Source organism: Molothrus ater, chromosome 5, assembly GCF_012460135.2.
Source record: "Molothrus ater isolate BHLD 08-10-18 breed brown headed cowbird chromosome 5, BPBGC_Mater_1.1, whole genome shotgun sequence".
NCBI classification, from domain to species: Eukaryota; Metazoa; Chordata; class Aves; order Passeriformes; family Icteridae; genus Molothrus; species Molothrus ater.
The window spans coordinates 52,411,260-52,437,881 of record NC_050482.2 but is presented as its reverse complement, the minus strand read 5'-3'; the positions used below and the strand labels follow the sequence as shown (position 1 = coordinate 52,437,881).

The 26,622-nt window shown below is 40.1% G+C and overlaps 1 protein-coding gene across 2 annotated transcripts in view; it reads right to left on the bottom strand.

Annotated features, from left to right (window-relative positions):
• The window catches only part of LARGE1 (LARGE xylosyl- and glucuronyltransferase 1), a 279,977-nt gene that overhangs the window by 89,331 nt on the left and 164,024 nt on the right, over positions 1-26,622 (bottom strand). For both annotated transcript variants that reach the window (XM_036401466.2, XM_036401467.2), the window contains one exon: positions 22,723-22,894. In XM_036401466.2, the coding sequence (XP_036257359.1) occupies positions 22,723-22,894 (172 nt within the window). The remainder of the gene's footprint in view (positions 1-22,722; positions 22,895-26,622) is intronic.

Genomic DNA, 26,622 nt, shown 5'->3' with positions numbered 1-26,622 from the left:
AAAGGAAGTAATAGCATTTCAGAAACAGAGGGGAGGGATTATTATTTAGGTAGTTCATTTTATTAAATAAAAGAATTCAAAGAGAACCAGTAACAACTTTTCCACCCTAGTATCCTCAATAACATAAGATGATTACTCACTGACTTAATGAGAAAAAGTTTGAGTCTAAAGAGAAAGCAATTAAACTGACAGATTTGCTGCTACCAAGAACAGATATCCACAAAATGCAGAGCTAGGATGCATTAAATGACCAGAATAATTCATGAACGTGAATAAAGATGATGAAGAAATGGATGACAAAATTCACATCTTCCATGCAATAATACAATGGGCAGACCAGTGACAAGCAAACTGACAGGTGCATGCTCAGATGGACAGAGGTGACATATTCCTAATATTTATAAAAAATTGGTCAAAATGGTTATACTAACAGTTTATGACATATGAGAGCTCAAAAATTAAAGCAAAAGAGGCCAAAACTAGTTTTATATAGAAACTGGAGGTTTCCAGTTAGTTTCCCTTTCTTGCTGCAAACACTTTTAACCTGCTGAAGTTTAGTTATGAAACTATTTTAGTGTTAAGAATTTACGAGTTGTGGGCAGGAGCTGTTTTTCCTAGGGATCACTGAGCTCTGTAGCCTCAGGCATGCAACATCTGCCACAGCATGTGCCAGTGGGGAGCAGCAGCAGTTAGTCATGGTCAACTGTGACATTTTGCTGACTGCTCCATCTTTTTCCCAATTTTGAACTCAATGATCTTAAACTTCAGCCTAAATTTCAGCATCAAAGGCCTAAGAGGAAGGTAGTACTTCACATATCCTCTGCAGTTGGAAAGACCACATTTGGAAGATACTGTTCAATGAGGGGGATAAAAGAGGATGCTGGTGGAGAGCAACACTTGGCCCTGAATCCATTAGCCAGGACAGGCTCTGATGTTATCTGCCCTAACTCAATGCTGTATCTCACTGCATCATCATTTTCAATCTTGCTTAAGTCAATGAGACTACTCATGAGCTTTAACACTTCAGCCTATGATTAAGTACTTCACTAAATAAGGTCATTAAATTTAAATTGTAGATGCTTGCTAGGTACTCCTGAAGGTTGTTCTCTCACCTGCAACATAATCCCTGCAGGCTCATGGCTGGCAAAACAAGTGGCTAAATAACATCCAAATCTGCATGTCAGCAATCCTCCCACTGAACTTAAGACACAGGAAATTGATTGATTCAAGAGGGAGCTGTGTTTACCCTACTGCTGATGTAGGCAAGAACAGAAGCATGTTATGGCTTGTAGAAAAGATTGAAACACACAGGAAAGGAAAGGTGGATGAACCTGGCATACCACAGTGTCTGGCAACCTTAGCTGGTTGAAGTAGCAAAAGCCTTACAACTATGTAGTGTAAGGCTTAATGCAGTGTTTTGCCATTTCTCAGCAGGAACTATCAGTGCAACATAATATTTTGCCAGTGCAGTTAACTAGCTCAGGTACATGTGCATACATTGGCCCTCACAGAGATATATCCTAAAGGATTAACACGGCACTTCAAACACTACCAAGCTATTTTCACTTTTCTCTATTCAGTGTGCACACCTCAAAGCAGCCCTCTACCCTGCTTCCTACTCCCAAACAGGCTATCAATCACAATGAAGGGTATGCTAAAGCCATAATGCAGATAACAGACCATTAAAAGCTCAAATGAGACTACTAAACACGTTTCATTAATCATAGCACAATCCAGTCTTGAATCAGGAGCTACAGATTTGGCAGGTCACTAATGGAAGGCTTCTTTCTACCTGATCCTAGTGACTGGGAAAGGGAATTGCCTTAAACCTTTTGCCCTTCCTTCTCTTCTTTGGGTGCACATGACCTGTGAGTGTTACATTGTTGGGAAAAGACAGTGAGAGAATAGAGAATAAAAATAAGAGACCTGCTATGAAAAAAGAGTGTGAATGTTCTCCAGAGAGCCTGGATTCTCAAAGGAGCCAAAACACACCAAAAGCTTACACAAATTTTAGTAACAGTACTTCTGAAAAACTGGCCAAATTGTCTCCTTCTCCCTTGCAAGGGGTCTTTATTTAGGGATTTGACTGAGTATCAGAAAGAGGCGTTATCTTCCTAGGGTCCCAGACCCAGTGCTGATCTTACCACTTTGAAAGCATACATAGCAGGTAAATTTTTAAAGAAAATACTGTAAAAAAGAGATGCCCCCTTTGCACCACTTCTTATTTGTACATGTCCAGTTTTCCCAGTAATTTTCCAAACCCTTTCCAGAAAAAGTCAACAGGTTACCTGCTAGGCAACTGCCAGGTGAACAAAGTTACCTGCTGAACATATCTGGCTCTTTAACCCTCCTGATGCCACATGCCTCTGCATCATGGCTTCCAAGTGGCGCATACATTTTTCGTTTCTTTTGACTCCAGAAGCAGATTGGAAAAGGTGGTCCCAGCAGAGGTAGTTTCCTTCAACAGCAGAGACAGAAGACACTCTCAAAAAGATTCTAAAAATTAATTGGAATAGACAAGATGCCAAAACTAAAGGGGCCTAACAGAATGGGCTTCAAGTTTAATCCTAGTGGAGGATGTGAATCAACAAACTTCTTGCAAGGAGGAAGGGTTTTTTACCTTAGTTTAACCTCACTGTGGTCATGCTGAACTCCAAGGTTTACTCTTACAAAAGACTTTCAAATGAGCAGAGACATCAGTTGTCGACATTGGTGGATGGATTTTACTATGGAATGCTAAAAAATGGGAAAGAAGTGTTGAATGCAGAACAAGAGCTTTCAAAAGCACAGCAACAGAGGCTTGATTATGCCAGATATTTGCTACACTGAGTTTTTGAGCTCATTCTGTTCACAGAAACATGTTATCACTTAATGTTACCATCATCACTTAGTTATGTTATCACTTAATTCCTGTATACTAAAATGACAGCTTCTATTCTGATAATGTGTGTTTCAGGTAGGATTTTGGAGCACTACCAATTAAAAGTAGATTATTAACATACTTTCATATGTTAATAAACCCCTGACTCCTATTATTTGTTTTTAATGTTGCCTAATATTTTAAGATCTGCAGAACCTACACCTCCTGCCAAATGGAAATGGATTTAGAGGACTCAAATGTCCCTACTGTGAAATTTCTTGAACACACTGTGCTTTGTGGCAGGGGTTGGAAACACTCCTAAACATTGAAGAAAATAATTTCCGACAATTAATTATGTTTCCCTAGTACAGTATCTTCCTTCCTCTGCGGGGTTAGGCACCAGGGCCCCAAAAATACCTTGGGAGTGTTTATTAGTATTGCACATTCTAGAAGTATCTAGTAACAGGGAAAAGTTGGTGATTACTGCTTTTTTTAAAGAGTAGGCTTTTTGCTCTTATGACTGCTATGAAAAGCAAAGAAGTGTAATATCAATGAACCAGACAACAAACAAGAACTGGATACTTTCTTTTTTTCTTGACATCATCATTTTTAAGTAGGTCTCCTGATATCTTTGAGGGTTTCACCATGGTAGACTATTCCATTTACATCAGGTTTCAGGAATTAACCTCTCAAAGTCAGTATTTCAGGTTCACATATCCCTTCTTACACAGGTGTTTTTTCTCCTGTGCACAGAAGGCTATGACGATAGCTTTACTTTCTTTGTCACAGCTACCTGCATATTTTTCAATGCCAGGGTTTTGCAACAAAAGTGATATCACTTTGGTAGCCATTAAATGTTCATGCAGCTCACCAGGATACAACAGAGATGAAGAAATACCGGTCCCATACTGAGAGCTAACTGGCAGCACTTCTTGTACCTGTGTTTTGTGTTAACACCAGTGGGCAAAAAAGCACCACACAGTCCATCACTCACTTCTCCTCTCCCTCAGTGGGACTGGGGAGGAGGAAAGGTAGATTAAAAGCAAGAAAACTTGGGGGTTCAGATTGGAAAAAAAACCAAAACAAACAAGCAATTGTTTGATAAGTGAAGTAGAGGAAGAGGGAAGGGAACAAATCAAAACAAGTGATGCCACACAGTTACTCCTATTGGTAACTGATGCCCAGCCAGATCCTAATCAAAAGATGCCTAGTCCCCAAAAGCCGCCTCTCTTCCCTTTTAGAAGAGCATGATGCTGAATGCCATGGAATAATAACTCTTTTGTTGGTCAGAGTCATCTGCCTGGTTGTGTCCTGTCCCAGCCTATTGAGTGCTCACCAAAGCAGGCACTGTGGGGGCAGAGTGGGAACCAGGGAAGGCCTTGATGCTGTGCAACCACAGCTCAGCAAAAGGCAGAACATGAGTGTGCCACCAGCACTGTTTTGTTACCAAAATCTAAACCTCAACACCATATATACTGCTATGAAGACAATTATTCCGGACTTTCAAGGAGCTTCCCTGCTGTTACCTGCATACATAGCACAGATTAAATGAGACTGGTAAACAAAGGAGTCCAAGCTATGCTAAATATTGTGGCATGTTTTTAAACATTTAAACACATGGGAGTGAGCTTCAGAGTTACTGTCCTGGACATCTTGTCTTTATTTGGGTTTTGCTGCACCATGACCTCTTCAGGAGACCTGCCAGTGTTCCATGGACACAATACCTCCTTGCAAGCAGCTGCCTCTCTTTGGAGCTCTGTCACCTTTCTCTGCCTGAGAATCTGCTAGGAGGGATATACTGCCCTGTTCAGCCATCACAACCTACTGCACATGGTTTCTTTTGCTTTTGACAGATATTTCACACACCCTCAGGTAAATGTGACCCAGCTTTTGAGTAAGGAAGTGAAAATGTTAAAGGGGGTGGGAAAATGCAGGAAAGTATCTTGCCAGTATAAGACTGCATGAGTCATGTAAGGTGTATCAATAATTAAACACTAAAAAGAATGAAGCAGAACAAGTGTGCATTAGAGGTACGTCCCAAATACGGGCTGGAACTAATGAGGCTTTTCTTTTTACCACCAGAGAAAGTTTATTATGTGTACTTCAAAGGCAGCTGACTTAGTGAGCAGTGGAGATGGGTCAGATACATCCTTTCCACTGACACTCAGCATAAAAGGAGAAGCATTCATAATGGAATGGCTGAACTGGCTATGAAAATAACAACCCATGACTTTGGAAAATTTTAAAGAGAGGATTAAACCCAAAAATAAAAGGAGAGGGAAGGGAAGAACGGCATATTAAATAAAAACAGAATCCTGTAGTTATTTCACAGCTACAAAAGGTGTGTGCTGATGCCATACATGCTCCTCATTCTGACCTCTAGCCAGGTCCACAAAACCTGACCTGTGATACACTGGGCTGTTGAAATGCCTCTACTCTTTACAGCTGAGGCTGACCAATTAAATGTTAACAAAACTGAAAGTGGGGTAAAAAGCACCTTGATTACCAGTGTAAATGCAATTACATCGAGAGCTATTGCAGACACCACCAGACCAGGAGACCTGTTACACAGGGACAACAGTGCAGATGGGGAAATTAGAAAAAAAATAATCATGCAAAAGTTACAAGTTAATAAGCCTGAGGAATAGAAACCCAGAGAGAAATACTGAATGAGGTGAAAACAGGTGGAAAGCAGTATATTAGACAATAGAGAGCTACAATCTGCTGTGCTTTTCACAAGGAACTGAAAGACAGGAAATCCTTGGTTCTTGTTTCACTTGTGAGGCTGCCTGGCACTCAGCCCCTGCTCAAGTTAGACCCTCCTGCCTCTAGTGCTCAGTCTTGCCTGAACTTGTAACTTGTGGAAAGAAAAATTGCTGGTCCTTGCTGACAGCAGACAGCCACGCCACATCTGTATAGCACCAGATTTCTAAAATGCCCTTGTGACAGAGCTGTACACTCAGACAAATTCAGGTGTTTCTCCTGCACTCCATTGCTAAATCGCCTTGCGATTCTTCACATGAAATCACATCAGCTTGAAAGTGAGCAATTATTAACCTGCCACTGACAGAGAAATGGCATTTCAGGAACAGGACTGTGCCACTCTAACATGGTCTATAGTGTGTGGAATAAACACAGGACATCCTTAAACTACAGCTCAGATGTAAGTACACAAATTCCAAGCTATTCCAAGCTAAATGAAAGCTATCACAACTTCTATTGCACAATCACCAAATTTATCCACATTTCACAGTTTCCAAAATTGTGGTTCCTTCATTTTTTCTTGATTTTTAACATAATTTCACGCATTTTTTCTTTCAGGAAAAATTAATCTGTTCAGCATAGATGGTACAAATACTTCTAGGAGACCTCTGCTGGTCTCTGAAGTCTCTTGTCTTCAAAAGAAACCCCACTCTACATCCCACACATGCACTGTTTTCTAATTAAAAGCTGGATTCTCATCTAATTTTCCCCAATATAAATCCAAGGACAGCCTAAATGAAAGAAATGAAATTGCTCTAGATTCAGTCTATGGCAAATGAGACAAGCATCTTGGCCTAATCTCATGAATGTCTCCCTTGAGATCTCCATTAGTAACACTGTTAACACTGTTTTTTTAAGTGAAAAATGCACCACATTCTTGCAAGAACCCCTGAAGGAAAAAATGGTGTTTTTAATACATCAATTCCACACAGTTACTGTTAAATTTCTGTGAGATCTGAGGCAAAATAGTTACAACACCATGCAATCTCAATATACCTCCTCAGCAACAGCACTAGAAATACAACTGTAACATATATTTAAGTAACTTGTTTCAGTTTGTATATATTCTAAGCCTATAAGGGAAAACTGTGATGCAACTACACCTGTCTTCCTCCTCAAGTATCATCAGTACTAATTTTTTACAATTTCACTCATGGCAGTTTCTGGATTCAGTTGATTTCAATACACTGCTAAGAGATACTAATCCCACTTGCAGGGCCAGAAATGAGCATTGGAATTGGTAAGGGTGCTTCAAGCTTTCAGGCTAATAAAACACTTGTGACATTTCTTTATCCTGACTCATCTGAAGGAGTTTGCCTCCTCTTTGCCCTTTCACAATGGACTATGAACAAGACATTAGAGCTACAAAGCTCCTTGGAACAAGCTCATGTTTTGCCTGACAGCTAGGCCAGACAGAGGAAGTCTCTGGAGAGAGGAACAAAAAGTATCAGCTATTTTGGACATCTAAAGAAGCATATCCCCAGTGCATTTTTGCAGAGGTGGACATGTAAGCATGATTTTTATTTTTTTCTCCCCTGAAAAGCCCTCAGCCTTAAATGACAGCTCTCCTATCTCTGCTTTCTACTCTAGTTGCAACTTCCTTCAGAGTTTATCACTGCTTTGTCAAGCATTGGTCACAAGGGGACAAAAATAATGAAGGGTGCTCTCCAGGTCTCAACACACTTTCCAGAGATTACTAAACTAATCTTTAGTTCTTAATTTTGACAACCTGGAAACCTTACATATTGTTAGAGAAATTATTAAACATCTTCCTATTCTACCAAGGGATAAATTAAGACTAATCACAGCTTGGGATAATGAAAATCAAATTTCTTCTACTTTAGAATCTGCCTTCCAAACTTCATCACAAGAAATTTGCATTCCCATCTGCCTTCAGCATGAAAGCCAGAGCTACATAGCAAGGTACCTTAGGACAATATATTCCAACCAAGTTAGTCCAAGCCCCAGTCCAGCCATGGCTCCATGCTCGTTAGTACCCAGGTTCTGTTCATGACTGAATCACCCAGCAGAGCAAACCTCATATACAGTCAAATGTGGGCACAGATGACATTTCTATTGCATTAGCCAGAACCCATGATTTGGAGCTTGGGCTGACTTTAGGCTTACTACAGAAAGACAGATGGTGTCTGATCCATGGTAAGGTTTCTCACAATAGTTAATCCATTAGTATTTTAGGAAAAAAAAAAAAAAAATCAGTGACTTTATATCAGATACCACTTAGTGCTAGGCAGCTATGACATTTCCATTTCTAGTCTTTTATTTATTGTATCACTAAACAGTGACCTTCATTAGTAAGTCTGCACTTCATAATTTTCTACCTTTTGGGTAACCTTGGGGCAAGGTTTTCTACTTTTTGGGGAAAGTACAGAACTGGCTCTCTGGTGAAGTGTGCCTCACAATTTCAGAGAGTGTGTTCGAGCAAGAAACTGCAGATGGACCTCAGAGCTCTGTTAAAAACACATGGTGATGGGAAGACATGAAACAGGTTGTAAACCGTAAGAAAGGTGAAAAACAAGGCAGCTCAAACACTGGTGTCACACTCCCAATGACAAAACAGCTCTGAAGCACATGAAGAACTCTTGTTACTGAAGCACACTGATATTTAAGTGTCATTTTTGCTGCCCATGCTTACCCAGTACCAACTGTACTGGCTAAGGCAAGGTGGTACTGATTCTATGTTCTTTATTGCCAATATCCTGACACTCCCAGGGGAATACAGTGGGTTAGGCCAACATCTGCTTCATTACAGGGTTTGCAAAGAGCCTACTGCAACCTCCAGCCCCTCCTTACCTTTGCTTCACTTTAAAAGGAAATCTCCCCAAATTCTCCCTCTGAACAGGTACATATTCCAGATCCAGATCTAGATTCCCCCCCCCAACATGATTCCTGACACTGCAATCTTGCTTCTTTACCTGAGTTTATCTCAGACAGCAATCTCAAGCAAGTGAGGGAAAAAAAAAGAGTAGAAATCATATTGCATGGTGGTAAGTATTCAGTAATTTAACTGAAACAGGTACTAATTTCAAGGCGGTACAGATGTCCCTCTGAAGTCTGGCTACATTTTTTTCATGGAGGAGAAATCAACATCAATGTTATGAGGAGATAAAGAAAAAGGAGAAGTAAGTATTTACAACATTTAAGCATTGATTATTAAATTTGAAAATTTTTGACTGGAAAAAGGATTTGAAGAAGAACTAGAAGGAAATAATGTCCAGTAAATCCTGTTTAGATTAGATGGAAGACATCTGATCTGGAAACTTCAAGATCATGGAGGGGCTTTCCAATACAATGAAAATTAAGGGCGAGAACCATTCTAGGGTATCACTTGTCTGAACATGTTAGGGGCAGGCATTCAGAAAGCAGGACTGGATAATTGAGGGTCAAATGAGAGGAAGTAATAGCAGACTTGTCTAGGCTTACAGAGGGGTCAGAAACCATAAAGCATAACTGTAAAGCAATTCCTGCTATCTCCTTGACCTTGGCAAGGGGAATTCTTGCAACATCCCAGCTGGAAACTTTTCTGTTCTTTAAAACATGCATATCCAGGAATGAAATTTTTTTCATCATTGATGCAACTGATTACAGGAAACTGATAGACCTGTACCTCCCCATAAAAATAATGATCAATAACAATCTCCACAGCTGTCTGACTATGCTTCTCTATTCTCTTTCCAAAGAAGTTGTGTGGCTTGTCACAAGACTATGAACCTGTACTGTGCACTCTGTTTACTGGGGCAGAGTACATGGTCTGCAATGGGTCCGTAACTTCAATTTGAAGTTTGATAGCAAAGATGCCCAGTAATCTATCAGACCTTAGGAGAGCTGATAAGCTCCAGTGGTCCACTGCTCTGGACAGTTACACAATGAGTAGATGGAAATGCAGATTAGTGGAAGGAAAAGCTCCATTCCTTTCAAAACCAAGAGGCTCTGAAGAGCACAGCCATTAAAGGTATCACAAAGGAAGAGGCAAAAGTCCTCAATACAGAGAGATCACAAACAATTTAGGGACTTGCCAGGTCCCAGCCAGCACCTGAGGCTTGCAGGCTATCAGTATGCAGCTGGAGCCAGCTCTCAGCAGGAACCCCTCTCAGCTTTGTGAGAGGCTGCCTCATTCTGCAATTCTCACTTCAGCCTCCCAACAGTCTCACGGAGCAGCCCCATGCAGAGAACTTTAGAGAAGCCCCATAATTTCACATTGACAATTATCATGGCAAGTTGTTTTTACACTAATTCCCTGGTACACAATCAAAGCCCTAACTCCTGTTTTGTTAGGGGTTTTTTGAGTATTTACTCATGTAGACTGATTAGCCACCCCTGCTTTAAGCTTAATACTTCTGACCTCCAAGTTAAGCAACAGGAATTTGTTTTTACTCTTTTTCTGTTCTCAGTCAACCATGACACCAGACTTTCTTCCTGGGTTTAAGCATATGCCTCATTTTTGTTGCCTATTATGTCATTCTGACACTTTCTGAAACCGCTGTAGTGTATTGTGATATACCTGCAAAAGGCCAGCGTTAAATACATTACGTGAAGGAAAAAAAAAGATTCTCATAAAAACTGTCACCCACAACAGCACGTTTCTATGGTAATACAGGACGGCTTTGAGTTGTTATGGCAACTAAACCTTTAAAAGCAATAGCATAAACCAAAGCAAAAAAAAAGCCCAGAAACAGAGCTTCATCACTACTCTTCTCAATTTTATAAATAATTCTCAGTTGTCCTTCCCCCCACAAAACCTAGATTGAATGTTACAGTGATCAAAACACTTTAGGAAGATAAAGAAAACCTCTTGGCTTCACAGCAATGGGTGTGTGGAGAATCTTACCACTCTTTTAAATAAAACTATGACTAGAAGTGCTTGTACATAAACAAACCTCTGGCACCATAGACAACACAAATAAAAAGGTGGTGGCAGTGACAGTAGACTAATTGCTGACTGCAGCTAAGAGGGGATGGTAGAAGGGACAGGCCAAAATTACATTGAATTAAATGCTGTGCTAACTCCTTAATGTTACTATGTACTTCATTATCTCCTCACCAAGTGGTTTTTTTTATAGCCAGATGTCACTGCCAAGAAAATGCAGAAAAATTCTAGATATGTGTGCTTGCCTCTATATAGCTTCACAGAAATTTACTGTGATATATGGTCTTCTTAAATAATCGTAGGTTTCAAGATATACCATCTCAACTAACTTGGGATATGTTGCCACCTCTCCCTTTTCCTATTCCTTCTTCCTGGCTCAGTATCCTCGCTCTATTCAATTTCCACGTTGCTTTCTCCTTTATCTATGAAGTTTTATCCACTTCCCATTACTACATTTGAAAGAATTAAATGAACAAAACAGTAGAATTGTCTGTGTGTGAACATCCTCTTCTAAATCTGCTGAGGTGCCTCAAAACTGATACCCCAGAAGAGCATCCCTTTGCTGCCCTGCTTACCACTTCAGTCCTTGTGCACATCAGATCTGTCTGAGGTCACCCAACCTACTACTTGTGACCCATAACAGGGGGTTAGAGTTGAAAGGAGAACATATTTAAAGATTGCTGTTCCAACTATTCATATCTTTATTTAGTTAGTAAAAAAAATAAGCTGTAAGTTCAAAGCAGGAATGTTTACATAAAGCAGGGAATACAGCCACTAGACTTCTTTACTGATAGCAAGTCAGCAGCATCCTGTTCACTCCAACGTTTGATAAAGGCAGTTCTTATCAGATGAGATGCACTCTTTCAGGATTTTAGAACACCAGTGTGACAACATTCATATCATCATTTCTTAGTAGTATGGGAATGAGCGTGAACCTCCAAGTACTGTCAAACATTGGTGCCAGTATGACTCTGCAGCAGGTTGGCAAAGCCCTAGAGAAGTCACTTTTCACCTGCAATAATGGTATCCTGAAGCACATAAAAAAAAAAAGCATTACTGTCTATTAAGCAGAACATGTGCAGGAAGACAATGAATGAAATTCAGGAAACCCTGTGCCACTTTCAGAGGCGATGTGCATTTCAGTAAGTTGCTGTGAACATAAACTGGCAGACATTTAGTGCTGATGACAGAAGAGTGGTGGCATTGAGTCAGCCAAGGACAATTTTGAAAGAGAAAAAGTATGATGGCTCACTTTGCTGTAGGGCTTCAAGACCTGCTTCAAGTCACACATCTCAGCAGGGCAGAAGCAGTAAGCATGTGCTAGATCCTCAGATGGTTCATGCTCTGACACATTTGTCAACATCAACACTGAACGCTGTATCACCTCCTTTGCTATCCACCTCCACCTCTGTTCCCACCACACAAACTCCCTTGGTATGTCAGAACAGTACTTACTTGACAGCTCTGCCAGTCCTTAGGCAGAGAGGAAAAAACCACTGCATCCCCAAACACAGACATAAGTAGCTTCAGGATTTCACTTGGTTGTGCCAGCAGTTAATGGTTTTCAAGAATCTGTTCTGCTGACATGTTCAGTCCCAGCTCCAGAATGAATCCCAGAACCACACATACCAGAAGCAGCTGACACAGGGTTTGTGTTACACCAAAGCAGGAATACCATCAGCTTAGATTTTGAGACTCTTTTAAGTATTTAGGCATTAGTATTAGTATTATTTGTTATTGCAAAGGAAAAAGGAACTGGCCTCACTTTTCACCAGAAAATGTCTAATGTGCATCTCTTTTACTGACATGAACTTGGGCAAAATTTACTGCAACTATGGATTTTGCACTAAAGGTCCAAATTCTTTTCAGGACTATGAATTTCACTGTGACTAAATGTAGGAAATAAAATATGAATACAGAAAAGCTGTGGGGACAAAAAAAATTTTGTCCCCAAGTCGTACTGTATGTTTATCAATCACCTTTTGGTATGCATCTAGAAGGACTAGGACAAAATTCTTTTTGTTGTTAGCAGTATCTCAAAGGACAAAAAATATTTACCTTGAGGAGTCAGAGGGAGTAATGTTCCTCTGTTTAATCGAACTGCTTGGCCCATGCTAAATGCAGCTAGAGATTACTGCAAAGAACATGGAATGGAGCCAGTTTCAAATTCAAGTAAAATAAAGACCCTTGAGAGATGCAGAGTGAAGTGGCCCATTACAGACCAAGTTAACTTTTTTCCTTTTCGATTGCTAGGATTAAAATAAGGGGTTCAAACATCCCTGATTCTCTAAATTAATTGGAAAAAAGAAGCATGTGGAGGTTCTACTTTTCCCACTAAATTGGACTGATTATTGATTTCATTTACATGTCTGACTTCTAGTTCATGTAGCTGTTCCCAGGTTTTGCCCATGGTACATTTGTACACAGTCTTAGTGCAGTTATGTAATAAATTGGTTTAATTTTGTACACACATTTTCCTCTTCCCTGGCTGTGCAGAGAGCAATACCATGCACTCACCCTGCTGATGGGATAATCATGCCATTGACCTCTGGGCAATATGTGCTACCTTACAGCTTGAACCTGAGAGACAGATATTCTCTACACCACTTTACTCTATGCAAATCCATGTGCTGCCAAGGACAATATTACAGGCATAATTTGCAGCATAAAACCAAAAAGGTGAAATCTTGAATGAGAGCTTTGTAATTGGAAATGGGGCCTGAGGTCCTTAAAAATATGGATTGCTAATGCAGAACAAGGTAGGTTCAGAGAATGTGCCTGGTTTGGAGAGGGAGAAAACAGAGTATCAAGTTATTACAATGCATGTCACAGAGAGCAGTGAAAAGTGTATGTGCTTGATAGATTGCACGTGATTAGAATGAGGGCCTTAGGCAGGGAAATCTAGCTATTAAATATCATTCTTTCTTTAGTCCTATTAATACAACTATCAAATTTTAGAGTAAACTTCATTTGTTAGGTGAATGACCCATGTGTCTCTTCCACCTGGCTTTTTCCCACATGCAGAAGTAACTTATCATTAGATATTAATAACTCCTGGACAGGCTGCTACTCCCTCCATATTCACTGCCTGCTCATGCACTTGCTCTGCTTTACTGTCACCCAGGGAATGAAGAGGGATTAGTATTTGGGCTTAATTTGTGTGCTCCACCCAATGTCTGGGGTTTTTTTAATAGCACTCTAAACAAAATATAATTAAATAAGTTGTAAATTGACAGGGCAGGGGTACTGAATGCACTTGAAAGGAAGCAGAAGAATGTGAACAGACTAAAGGAGAAAGCAATCAGCCTAAAACATTTAGTGGTGGACAGCAACTCCTGATTGATGTCTCCTTTTTAGTTTGGATGGGGGAGTTATTATTTTCCTCCTTGGTTTCTTCCCACCCCTTGTTCTCATATATTTTCCTTTTAGCATAGCCTACTGGCATCTCATTCCCAGAAATACATTTTCCTCTGCCAATAACGAACATGCAAAGCAAAAATGCTCCTTCTGCAAGTCTGCACCCTGTGGGAGCTGGATTTTCTAGCTTCTGAGGAGGCACAGCTTTTGCTAGTCAAGGGAGATGGGGATATGCACTTTGCTCCTTTGATGCCATGCTCTGCCCTGATTTCTCTTAATAAATATTTGGAAGGCAGTTCAAAAAAGCTCTAGGTCCATTCTCCACAGTTGGAGTACTGGAGATTAATAAAGTCTCTTTAAATCCTGAAGAAAGAGCTCAGAAGAGAAACTGTTTTTTTTTTTTTGCTTTAACACTGTGTGAGTCATACAATGTTTAGTTTGGGTGTTTGATACATCACAGCATCTAAGCCAAAAAGACAGCTGTAGAATGACTGGCAGGTTAACAAAGACTGGAGAACAATAATGTAGAAAAAGCACTAAACTGAGGTTGAGAAGGTAGAAAAAAGTCCTCAAAATTACAGTGTTACAAACAAAATTTTATTACAAATCTTGTAGCATGTGGAGAGTTTTTATTCTAAAATCTCCAGTTGTGGTATCAAAAGAGAACAGAAAATACCAGTTTTCATTTATAATTAAAACATCTCTATCTTCCATGGGAAAAAGCTTGAAAACATGACCAAAGGGTATCCCTTGGAAATCAGAATGGAAAAATAAAGAACTCAGATCTTTTATTTTATTTTACAATTTACCCCACCATGAGTTATACCCTATTTCTATGCATGGTTGGCCTTTCACCTCTAAACATTTCTGCCTGATGGCAGAAACAGACAAAGAACCATTCAGCTAAAATAGAACTACAGATGTTTCAGAAACTGCAGCCATTCTATTTTGGCAGCAATTCATAATCAGAATTTTCTGATTATGTCCCTTGTCACATTAAAATCCATAAACTAGAATGTGCACATGCTGATCCATATAATAAACTCTCTCCCTTGGAGCTCATTTACTGAGGTCAACCTTCTCACATACTGGCTTCCCAATAAAGGAATATCACAGCAAAGCAAACTGCAATTAGGGGGGAAAAAAAAAGAAAAAAAAAGAACTTCCATCCACTCAGCTTATTTGACAAGTGTGGAGAGAGAGAAGCGTTCCTCCCCAGACCCACAGAATCAGCAAGCACCACCTCTTTGTTTGATCCTCTCCTAATTACAGTCACCAAAATTAACCCCCAATCACAGTTAGAAACTTGTCTTTTTCCCCCAAATATCCTAACCCCTTACTTTCTTTCTCTTTTTACCAAAACAAATCAGTATTCTCCTAGTTTCACACACAGATGATGACAGCATTGTGAGACACTGGAGCACAACACCCCTCAATATTTCTATCAGCTATAGCTAACTTACAGAATTCTCTATCAATGAAGCTTCAAAGATTCTGTAGCAAAAAAGAAGAATGCACCACAATATAAGAATCAAGAATGGAAATTCTTAAGCACATAGAGCCTCCACAGGGACCTTTTCAAAGAGAAACTGTATTTCATTTGTCTGATAACCCTAGGATGAGCTATGCACTGTAGTCTAACCAATAAATACTTACACAAATCTTTCAGAAGCTAACAGATGTTTCTTTTATGAGCAGAGACAAGTGCCATTCGGCCTTTTTAGACACTTATAAAAATTCAGATAATTTTAAGCTATTTTAATAGCTGCCTGACAATTTTGTTAATGCACTCTGCTACAATATGATCCTGTTTCCTTCACAAAAAGACTGACTCATACCATGGATTTTATACACACTAAGGTGCATGCTGCTAATGTCTTCCTCTTGATTAGTAAGAAAAGAAAGCCTGTTTTACTGACCAGAAGAAACAGAAAGATCTCTGCAGGATTTAACGTGAGCACTGTGTCAGCCCGCAGATATCCTGTCTCAAAATCATCTGGAAGCTTTAATGATTTACTCAGTGTAAACTGACAGACTTAAGTACACAACCTACCCAGAATCAATTCTGTGGCTCAAATCCTGCCTTGAGCCATAGGTGTCAATGAATTTTAAATTTTAATCTTGGCAACAACCAAGTATTTTACATCATCACAAGAACAGCACACCTATAAAAAGCACAATCATTGCAGGAGAGTCAAGGGCTATGACAGGTATAGTTTATTAAAACAGGGCATCACTGATAGAGCCAAATTCAGGGAAATTTATACAGCACCTGCTGACTCTGCCTGCCTCTCACCAGTGCCATCAGCATCTCACTTTCTGGCATGCTAAATTCACATACAAATGAAAAGTTCTGCATGCACTTGACATTGCAACCTAATGTATAATACTTCTTGTAGGAATATAATTACTAAAATCCCTACACAAGATGCTTACATTTGTGAGGGTTATGATTTTTCTTTTTTTTTTCTTGTTTGTTTGTTTGTTTGCACTTTTTCCTGAAGAAGCTGCAAAAATAATATGAACCTAGACTGTTACCTCAGGCTTTCTGCAGAGCAATATGCCAAAGCACCCACATGCTGAGTGTTTGCAAATTTCAAGTTTGGGATTGACTGTGTGCCAGTCCCTCTTTAGCTCTGGGCACCTGATCCTGCACCAAAATCGCTGCTGACCTTTTCTGATATTTATGATGTCAGTATGGATTTTTATCATTATTTGAGCTCCTGCCACAAAGCAAACAGCTTCTATAGCATGTTTTTACTCATGCAAAGTATGAACATGTGAATCTCACTATTCCTGTCAATTGTGCCATTTCTCCTCCTTGTGTGCTTGGTTAATGGAATGTCAGCTTCCCAGGGAAGACTTACTTGCACAGATGAACACCAATGGTAGCTTATGTTCTCTGGGTGATTATGAGTAGAGTTATTTGAAATGCAGTAGTTGGATATTACCCAGTCTCTGTTGTTTAAAAGCACTTAAAATATTCATTGTATCAGCTAGCTGGATTGTGAGGCTAACATGCAGTAGTAGTAAGACATCACTGTTCAATAAAACCTCTGAGTTTTGACATGTACTTAGAAATATCATAACGCCCTTTGATGTAGCATTCAATTTAACACAGAGCTCCTCAACACTGATCTCTACAGGGATTATTCAGGTCTCATTTGTGAGTCCCAGCTGTGACTCATGCAAAGCAATATCCTAAAGGAACAAGACACAGGAATTGTCACCTGACAATGTAAAGCAGGAAGAGAGTCTCTTGCTACTTACACGAAGAGCACCCAGCGCACAGAGACTGTGATCCAGACTGAAACTGCAACTTCTAAGACATATAATTATGATGACTGTTGTTGTCAGGTCGCAAATAAATTCAATCCTGAGAATCCATATTTAACACCCAGTAAAATTAAAAATCAAAACCTTGGAAAAAAAGGATCCACACTGCAGGACCAGAAGTTTGGGTGAGTAAGAATAATGAAACAACTAGCAGGTGTGGCCTTTAAAAGAACTTTAAGATTGATGGCACAGAACATAGCTTTGGACTCCTTGTTTTCTCAGAAGAGTTTCCACAGTTTCTGCAATAAAAACATATTGGTTACTAATCCTTGTTGTCTGAAACACTCTGCAGCACTTCATCCAAGAATACACTATGATCCACAGTCCCACACTTCTGCCCTTAGGCTAGCTACTTTCTCAAGTTTAGAACTGTCAAAATCTAATGAAAGATGAATAGGAGACATAATCAGTGTCAACTAAGTCACAGAAAACATGCACGACAGGTTATCTTCACCAGACTGGCTGCAGACTCAAACCTTTGAAGTCAATATTTTGGAGGTATATCTCAGTCCTAAAGGAAAATATTCTACCTATCTATAGAGTACTGGAGAATGAGGCTAAAGCAGAAATGCTCAAACCCCGGCTGAAAAGCTGAATATGCCTCTTGAAAGTTACGGGTTCCCAAAGACATATTTATGCATAGACACTGAAGTTTGCATATAAAACTATTAATAATTACACAATCCCCAACTGGCTCCTAAGAGAAACTGTTAAATGTTACATTGCTCGAGACACTGTTTCAGGCTACCAAAGAGAGGTGTGAATTTCTCCCAAAGCCTTAGGTTGCCATTTCAAAGAAGAGATTTTTAAATTTCTGTACTCTGCTACAGAACAGCTGGATCACTTATTCTAAGGGCATATGCAAAGTGCTTATCAGGAAAGGGCAGAAGAGCAATAATTTACAAAGAAATCCTACTGCCTTTTTTCCATCTACAGAGTGAATGGAGTAGTACCTTTACCACCTAAAATATTAAATTACTATGTAAGGGTCTGATCTTTTCAGCAACTCTTAAGATAACTGGAATAAGAACCTTTGCAGAACAAGGACTTTGGGTATTGCAGGTGCTGTTTAAAACATACTGTAGGCCCTTCTACACAGCAAATCAGACCTGGTTAGATTACAAGACAGTCCTGAATATGAGATTCTTCCAAGCATGGTGTCCGAAAAAAAAGGAATCTGAGCTACTGGTTTCCCTTCATCACTGTTTTTGCTGGGAAGAAAACTCTTCCCAGGCACAGAAAGAATCACAGACTCTAGTACCTTCCCTCTGTGTGTGGCTGCAATTTGGAAAAGGCTATTCTGGACTGCCTCATCAGTTATGTTGCAGCAACCTGGAGACAGAAGTTCTTGCCTTTCCTGCACTGATGTGAAAAATTCTTTAATTTGCACAAAAAGCATCCTGGTGTAGGCAGGTTTATAATGGTGCCTTCTAGCCAGCAACTGGTTGTTGAAGCATCTCTAGAAGGAGACCCAGTGGGTCTAAAGCTGCCCTCCTAACTGGGGTTGGGTGTCATGAGAGGTTCCTTTGGAGACTAGCATTTCCCTTCATAGGAGTTTTATTGTACTTCTGTTTATGTAATATTTCAACAAACATTCTAGATTGCCCCCAAGAAATCTTCACGAACTTACCAGGGACTTCTGTGAGGGAAACAAGGAAGAGATTAAAACATTAGTTCAGTAAAATATCCTTTGGAGGAATATTTGGGGCTCTTGACATGAGACAATCTTTTGTAATGCAGGCCGAAGAAATAGAAAGACACTTCAGAAAAATTGAGAATCACCACAGAATTAAGCCAAACATTTACAAAGCAGTAAAAGAGTATCATATCTCTCCAAATTACTTGCCCTTCCTTCCATTTCCATTGAATGATAGAACAATACAATCATTTAGGTTGAAAAAGACCTTTACATCCTACCATCAAAGTAACACTACCAAGTCCATTCCACTAAACCTTGTCCCTACATGCCACATCTACACAGCTTTGAAATGCAGCCAGGGATGGTGAAAACTTCCTGGGCAATCTGTTCCAATGCTTGTCAACCATTTCTGTTAAGAAATTTTCTGCTGCCCTTCTCTGGACATGCTCCAGCATCTCGATGTCATTCTTGCAGTGAAGGGCTCAGAAATGAACATGGGACTTGAGGTGTGGCCTCACCAGTGCTGAGGAGAGAGGAACAATCCCTGCCCTGGTCCTGCTGGCCATGCTATTGCTGATACAGGCCAGGATGCCATTGGCCTTCTTTGGCCACCTTGGCCCACACTGGCTCATGTTCAGCTGCTGCTGACAAGCACCAAAGATCCTTTCCCACTGGGCAGCTTTCCAGCCATTCAGCCCCAAACCTGTAGTGCTGCATAGGGCTGTTGAGACCCAAGTGCAGGACCTGGCACATTGCCTTTTTGGAACTCACAGAACTGGCCTTAGCCCATAGATTCAGCCTGTCCAGATCCTTCCTGTCCAGAGCTTTCCTGCCCTCCAACAGATCAACACTCCCACTCGGTGTTGACTAAGTGTGCACCCGATCACCTCACCCAGATCATTGACAAAGATATTAAATCAAACTGGCCCCAACACTGAGCCCTGGGAGACACCACCAGTGACTGGCTGACAAATGTGTTCAGCTCCATTCACCACCACTCTCTGGGCCCAGCCATCCAGCCAGGTTTTTATCCAGAAAACACGTCTAAGCCATGGGAAGCCAGTTTCTGTGAGAATGCTGAGGGAAACCATGTCAAAGGTTTGATTACAGTTTAGGTAGACAACACCCACAGCCTTTCCCTCATCCACTAAGGAGAGCCACCTTTGTCACAGAAGAGTTCAGGTGCGTCAAGCAGGACCTGTCTTTCACAAACCCATGCTGACAGGGCTCGATCCCCTGGTTATCTGGCACATGCTGCAGGACAGCACTCAAGGTGACCTGTTCCATGATCTTCCCTGGCCCCAAGGTCAGGCCAATAGGCCTTTAATTCCCCAGATTCTCCTTCCGGCCCCTTCTGCAAATGGACATTGCATTTATTCATCTCCAGCACACTGGGACCTCCCTGGTTAGCAAGATCTGCTGACAGATTCAGCCAGGCACTGCCCCTGGCTGGCTCCCTCACCAGCTGGGTCAGAAAATAATCTTCCACACACTCCAGGAACTTCCTGGACTGTTTCCTCTCCCCTGTGTTGTATTTCCAGCAGACCTCTGCTAAGTAAGTTCAACTTACCTCTCTGGTAAGCTCAAGCTCACCACAAGAACAAGGGCTAGCAACTGTGAGACTTCCCAGCTGCTTACAGAATATTTCTTCTGCCTCCTCATCCCAGGTGAGTGGCCTACAATAGCCTCTCATCATGGTATTTGCTTTGTTGGCTCTCCCTCTGATTCTTACCCTAAACATTCAACTCTGATGTCACCATCATCAAAGTCCCCTTTGCTAATGAAACTGCAGCCTATGACAAGGGCTGGAGAACAAGCCTGTGCTTGGACACTTCCTCTCTCCTCCGCAGCATTTAGGATCCAAAGTCTTCTCCCATCCCAGCTCAACACCTGGAGCTACGGCATTGTCTCATCTACTCATTTGTTTGTGCACAACTGCCTGGGAGATGAGCAGATGTAGACACTGACCAATTTATTGCCAAGATTAAAAAACTGTGGAGAAGCAGTGGAATTGAAAAGAACACGGGACAACTTACAAAATCATTTATTTGGGAGTTGTGCTATGTATGTTAAGAGGGCAGCAATACAGGGATTCTGTCTCCATGTGTAAGTTAGAGTTTTTCACAGCTCTGATCAGACAAACATTCTTGCCTAGCTCGATGAAAACTGATTTGCACACACATTTTACATCCATTAATTATTCTTCTCCATATTTCCATATTTTCTGCCTTACATCTACCTCTACTCCATAATCCTCTTTTTACAAGCAGTCTTTATGCTTGGTTTTATCCACCCTGTAATAAAAGCAAGGGATCTTCATTAAAGTTATGGCAGAAATTATAAGCAAGGAGGCAATATCGCTTATTGTCTCAACTCAGATTTTGCTCTCTTTGACCATGCAGCCCTCTATCCCCAAGTTCTGTTTATCCACATTTCTTTTCCTGCTATGACATGCTATTCACTGTAGTCAGTCAAATATGGCCATTAATGGGACAGCTGCACACAGTGAGACTGTACAATAGCCCAGCTTTACTTCCTATGCATACATTTATATTACCTAAGGTTGTCAGGGTATTTGTTTGTTTACAAGAAACTCAAGGTTCAGTGGAGGAAAAGGCTTGGTGAAGAGGTCTGAACAATACATGGAGGAAAAATTGTATATTCCTTAATAAAAGAAGCTTGCGAATAATTAAATTAAGCAAAAAGGTGACTGCTTCTGGCTTGCTGAAAAGACATCAGTGTATCCACAGAAGGGAATGGAAACAAATGCATGAAGAAGTAAGCACTAGAACCCAGTCCTTGACATAGAGCTGAAAATAACAGGTCCTGTCCCAGAGCTGGGTACTGAGAAAAGCAGGCCTTGTGGATTTCAGCAGGGGATAAGTACAGTAAACGTGCTCTTTCCTGGCTCCCTCCTAATGCAGTGCTGTATTTTGGCTTCTCTCAATAAATACTCCCATTTGCTTAGGCTGACTTAGCTTGAGATGATTTTGAGAGAGATGATGAAACACATCAAGGCTACACTTTTACAGGGTTGTAAACCTTTCAAGCAGGATGCTGGATTGTCTCTGCACTTACCAGCACTGCAATACATATGCTGAGGACAAGAGGAGAACAATAGGGTATTGTCTCTGACTCTGAACAGCTGGCAACACTGGAACCTGGGAGAATTAAATGGTTCTAGTGGTGTGCTAGCCAGAAAGTGCTCTGCTTTGTGACAGGGTAGTAGGGGAACTTTTTTGTAATCATCTCCTTATAGAGTTACTCTAAAAGTGTCCTTTCTCAGACTGACTATGAAATACATTTTCAAGGAGCTGTGGGAAATGGGAATAGGTAGGGAAAGCTATTTTAGGTGCTTAGAATCCAGACCCCTTTATCAACTTATTAAGAGGACCAAACAGCAACTTATTTCTATTCACATGTGTAATTCTGTTCCCTTCTTCTTCCTCCCTGGTTCAAGAATGATCCCAACTTCATTCATTTTCAGTGGCTACACGGAACAGTTAAATTGAAAGTAATAATTAAGTTTTATTATTAAAAAAAATAATAAAACCCAAGTTCTTCCAAAAGGTATTGAACAGTACATAACTACAGCATGCTCATAATTCTTTATCATCTACTGTACTGTCAGGCTCTCACCTGCCCCAAATAATCAGACCAATAAACCAAACCACATAGACAATCAGTGTTGTCCATTAATCTATACAGAACATCATTGAGAAAAGAGATCACAAAGAGAACAATTACATTCAAACACCAAAAACTGAAAGAGTGAAAACATTTAACAAAATCTCAGCTAGCCCTTTCACCCACACTGTATTGCTTGCCTCATCATTCTCCCCCCACCCCTCAAATAAGGACAGTAAAAAATCATTAAAATACCTTTGAACTTGTGAAAGACGGCCCATAGCTCAGCAATGTCAGTGGCAAATGTAATGTCTGTGTCGAGGACAATGACTCGCTCAAGATTGGAAGGTAGAGTCTTAGTCAGAACCAACTTCATCAGCCCGTAAATCCCAGAGTAGTGTTTGTTGGGGATCCAAGACACTTCAGACTTGACAGGAAATGGGAAGTCGGAAAGAGGAAGAAAAAATAATCTTTATTAGAAAGAGAAAATTTTCCTGAAATTAGTTTCTTGTCATAGTGGAAGATCTCTGAGGTGGAAAGTCATCTAAAAGCCTGTATTTAAATTTACTTCAGAAGTGCTGAAATACACTAGTTTCTGAAAGCTTGGGGAAAAAAAGCTCCATCAGGCAACCCCTTCACACAATATAACTAAAATTAGTTGAGCCTTTCTGGTCTGGCAGAATTCATTTGGAGACATCCATGTATCCTTATAAAACTGAAATACATTTTTAGTCTAAAACTTCAGGTGTATCATACATTACTTTAATTTCAACCAAAAAAGAAGTTGTCATCTCAAAATTTTCTCTGATGCAGAAGTAACAAGCATGATATTTTCCTTATATTTTTTTATAGATTTGGTGGTCAGAATTTCAAAAGGCCAACTATTTGAAATAATGGGCCAGAAAACTGCAAAAAAATTGTTTCTTACAAATGCGAATTTTCCTTAAGCCTTACATCTTTAACTTAAAACTACTGAGGTCCCACAGACATGCTCAAAAGTAGAGAAATTTACAGAAAATTGTCAACCACACTTTTTGGTTTTATGTACTGAATGTGACAAACTCAAACATTTTCATTTCTTCAGTAAGAGCTAAAAAAAAAATTGTACAGCTTGTAAAATAAAAGTTGGGAGTCTAAGTTCCATAATGCATTGTACTCTTGACATTGGGATATTCCATGAGCTGTGTTTAGTTTTCTTTCTGTGAGACTCAAGTCTCAAATTTCAAAAGTTTCTGCTTAAAGTGGGATAATAGAAATTTTTGAGAAGTTCCTATTTCCCTGTCTGAAACTCCTTGTTTGTTTTAAGAGGCATGCACTACAATTCCCAGATTTTATGTCTTCCCTGGAGTAGTGCTCTCAATAACTTAAATTAGTATTTTGTCTACAAAATCTTGAGTGAAACAGATTGCAGGATTTGTCCTGGCATGTTACGCTTTGGAGAAAGTAGGCAGAAACTCAGTGTATTCGTAAAACTGAGGAGATTTATTCTGTTACTTAACTACCTTATATCTATTCACTGCCATTGTAAATTTTATTCTATGAAATAACATTTGCACAAAAAAAAAATTCCCCCAAAATCCTTAGAGAAAACCTTCTGTAAGAGAGTGAGTTCCTACATTTCGAAGTTGGAAGCATGGTTGAAGAAAGGCTAATAATAGGTGCTTAGAGCACATTTCTTTTTGAATATAAAGTAACAAGGCCTCTGATGATGTAAGCTGACCTCCTCTATTCCCTTTTAAATGGCACACAACTTTTCTCTGTATTCTCAGGATTCCTGTACCAGGGCAGAGCTCTCTCCCACTACCAAGTTCATTAAAAAGACAGAGGGAAGTAGAACAAACCTTTAAGGAGAAAGACAAGAATTTCAGGGGAAAGGCGGGAAAAGCAGATTCTCATAGAATAAAACCAGAAAGTGCAAACTGAAGCATGAAGTTTTGGTTGGTTTATTGAAAACTCAATGCTCCCCAGAAATATCTTCTGTGTGTAATAGAGATAATTTCAAATTCACACCCTCACAACTCTACTTATTTGTGGTCCGTGCTTTCCCTACATTGTGGCTTTTGGAATGGACCATCACATCATGTTGTATTTAACTTATACAAAACAGTATCTACTTTGCTTCTGCAAACCATACTGTTCTGAATCTGCCACTTGATATCCTTGTGCTAGACCAGTCATACCTGACATGTTAAAAGTGTTAGACATTTACAGACTTGAGCTTGCTTTTACCTATTGCTATGTTATTAATTTTGGATGGCATGTCCTTCATTTTATTAGCTGAAATATTTCTCCAGAAAAACACCCACTGTGCTTATGCAAATAAGTTTAATAAGGTAGGGGTTCATATGTTGCATGACTAGCCTGACACAAGCAGGGAAGGTAAAGGGTGGCTGGAAAAGCAAATCACCTTCAAAGTGCAGTTATTTTCTTTGCTCTCAGGATTCCTAATTTCTAACACCATGTATCTGGTGTTAGAAATTGGGAATCCTGAGAGCAAAGGATTGCTCTCCATGTATCACCACAGAGAAGAAACCCATGTCTGACAGTTCCTTCTGATCTGGCACACAGAAGGCAAAAGCTTGCCATCCTGAATCCTGATGTCTGAAGGCACCACTTTTAAAAATGAAAGGGGCAGCTCCTGTTCCAAATGGTCCATCACAGCTGGCCAGCATGTGTTGGATTTGAGGACATGTTGAAACCTGGACTCCCAATCAGTCCAATTTATCCCCAGTTTCTTCTCCTGTGATACAGAGTTGACTAAGATGCAAACGGAGATCCTAATTAGCCCCCAGCGTAATTTCTTCATGGCTTTGCTATTCAAGAATAATGTAACAGTTCCAAATTCACGGTAAGGAAAACTCCTTGCGCTACGAAAGAGCTGTGAAGGCTCATTCTCTGGCTCACCACATTGCGTGAGGAAATACACGGGCACGGTGTTGGAGCAAGTGCTTAGTCCTTATCGTGGTTTTGGCCACAACCTGGAGGTTATTCTGTATCATGTCAAAACCTTGCAGGGAGCAGGGGGAAGGGACTCTGCCTTCTGAGAAGAAGAGTGTGGCTTCTGGTCAAAAAAAATATTTTTCTAAATATTGTCTAAATACTTTCTGTAAGTTTTAATACAATTTTGTTTGCCTAGCACAGTTAAAATGGCCCATATATGGCATGTTTGTGAATCATATGCTAACAAGCTAGATCAGAGCTGGCTTCAGAGAACAAATATTCCTAGAAGATACATCAGCAATATTAAAAACTAGAGTTAGTAAAAGAGAGTGAAACAAAACAGTGTGACATACTTTGCCATTTGTGTAATTCCTAGTTCAGCAGAAACAGCCACACCTTGGATCTCTAGCTCTCAAGATCTGTGTTTTTGTTCATGAGAGAAGAGCAAAGAAAAGCATTTAGCTGGTACTGACACTGATTCTTTAAAGTGAAATAGTCTACTCACTAAAGGTCCTTCATCAGAATCATCTTTATTATTTTCGTAATTGAAGACTGAAAACAAACTAAAATATCTAAATTATTTGAATATAAAAATCACAAGCCCATGAGTCTCCATGCAGCACGTAACTGATCACCTGATAAATGCCAGAGAGATGGGAGCAACAGTCTCTATGTTCAGGTATACCTCACCAGCAAGTTCTCTTCCCTAATTGTGCTGAATCTCTGGGAAAAGCTGACCAAATCACAATTGCTGTGCACAGCCTGACTCAGCTTTCTCACAGCTGCTACCAATGTATAAATGCTCATTAAATTAGTGTCATTTTTAACAGAGAAGTCTCATACATAGAGACTGAGAGAGGGGAGAATGGTGGCTCATTCTCTGTGAATGAATTGTATAGTGGCTACGTTCCCAAGCATTTAGGTATTTTCATTTTTTAAAACACTTGAGTCTAATTGCTCACACATTACGATCACCAAGCACAACTCTTGTACCAAGTCATCACAAATACATCAAGCCAGACTTTGACTCTTACACTGTACTTCTTTATGGAACTGCATGACTTTTTTAATATGTTCTTTTTCTTCCACAAAGAGATGATGGGGCAACTTGCCCAGGCTTCCCTGGTGAATACTGACTGCTCCACAGATGTAAGTGAAGTATCTGTACAAGGACAGGTCACCCCAGCCTCTTTGAAAGGGATGGAGGCTTGGACT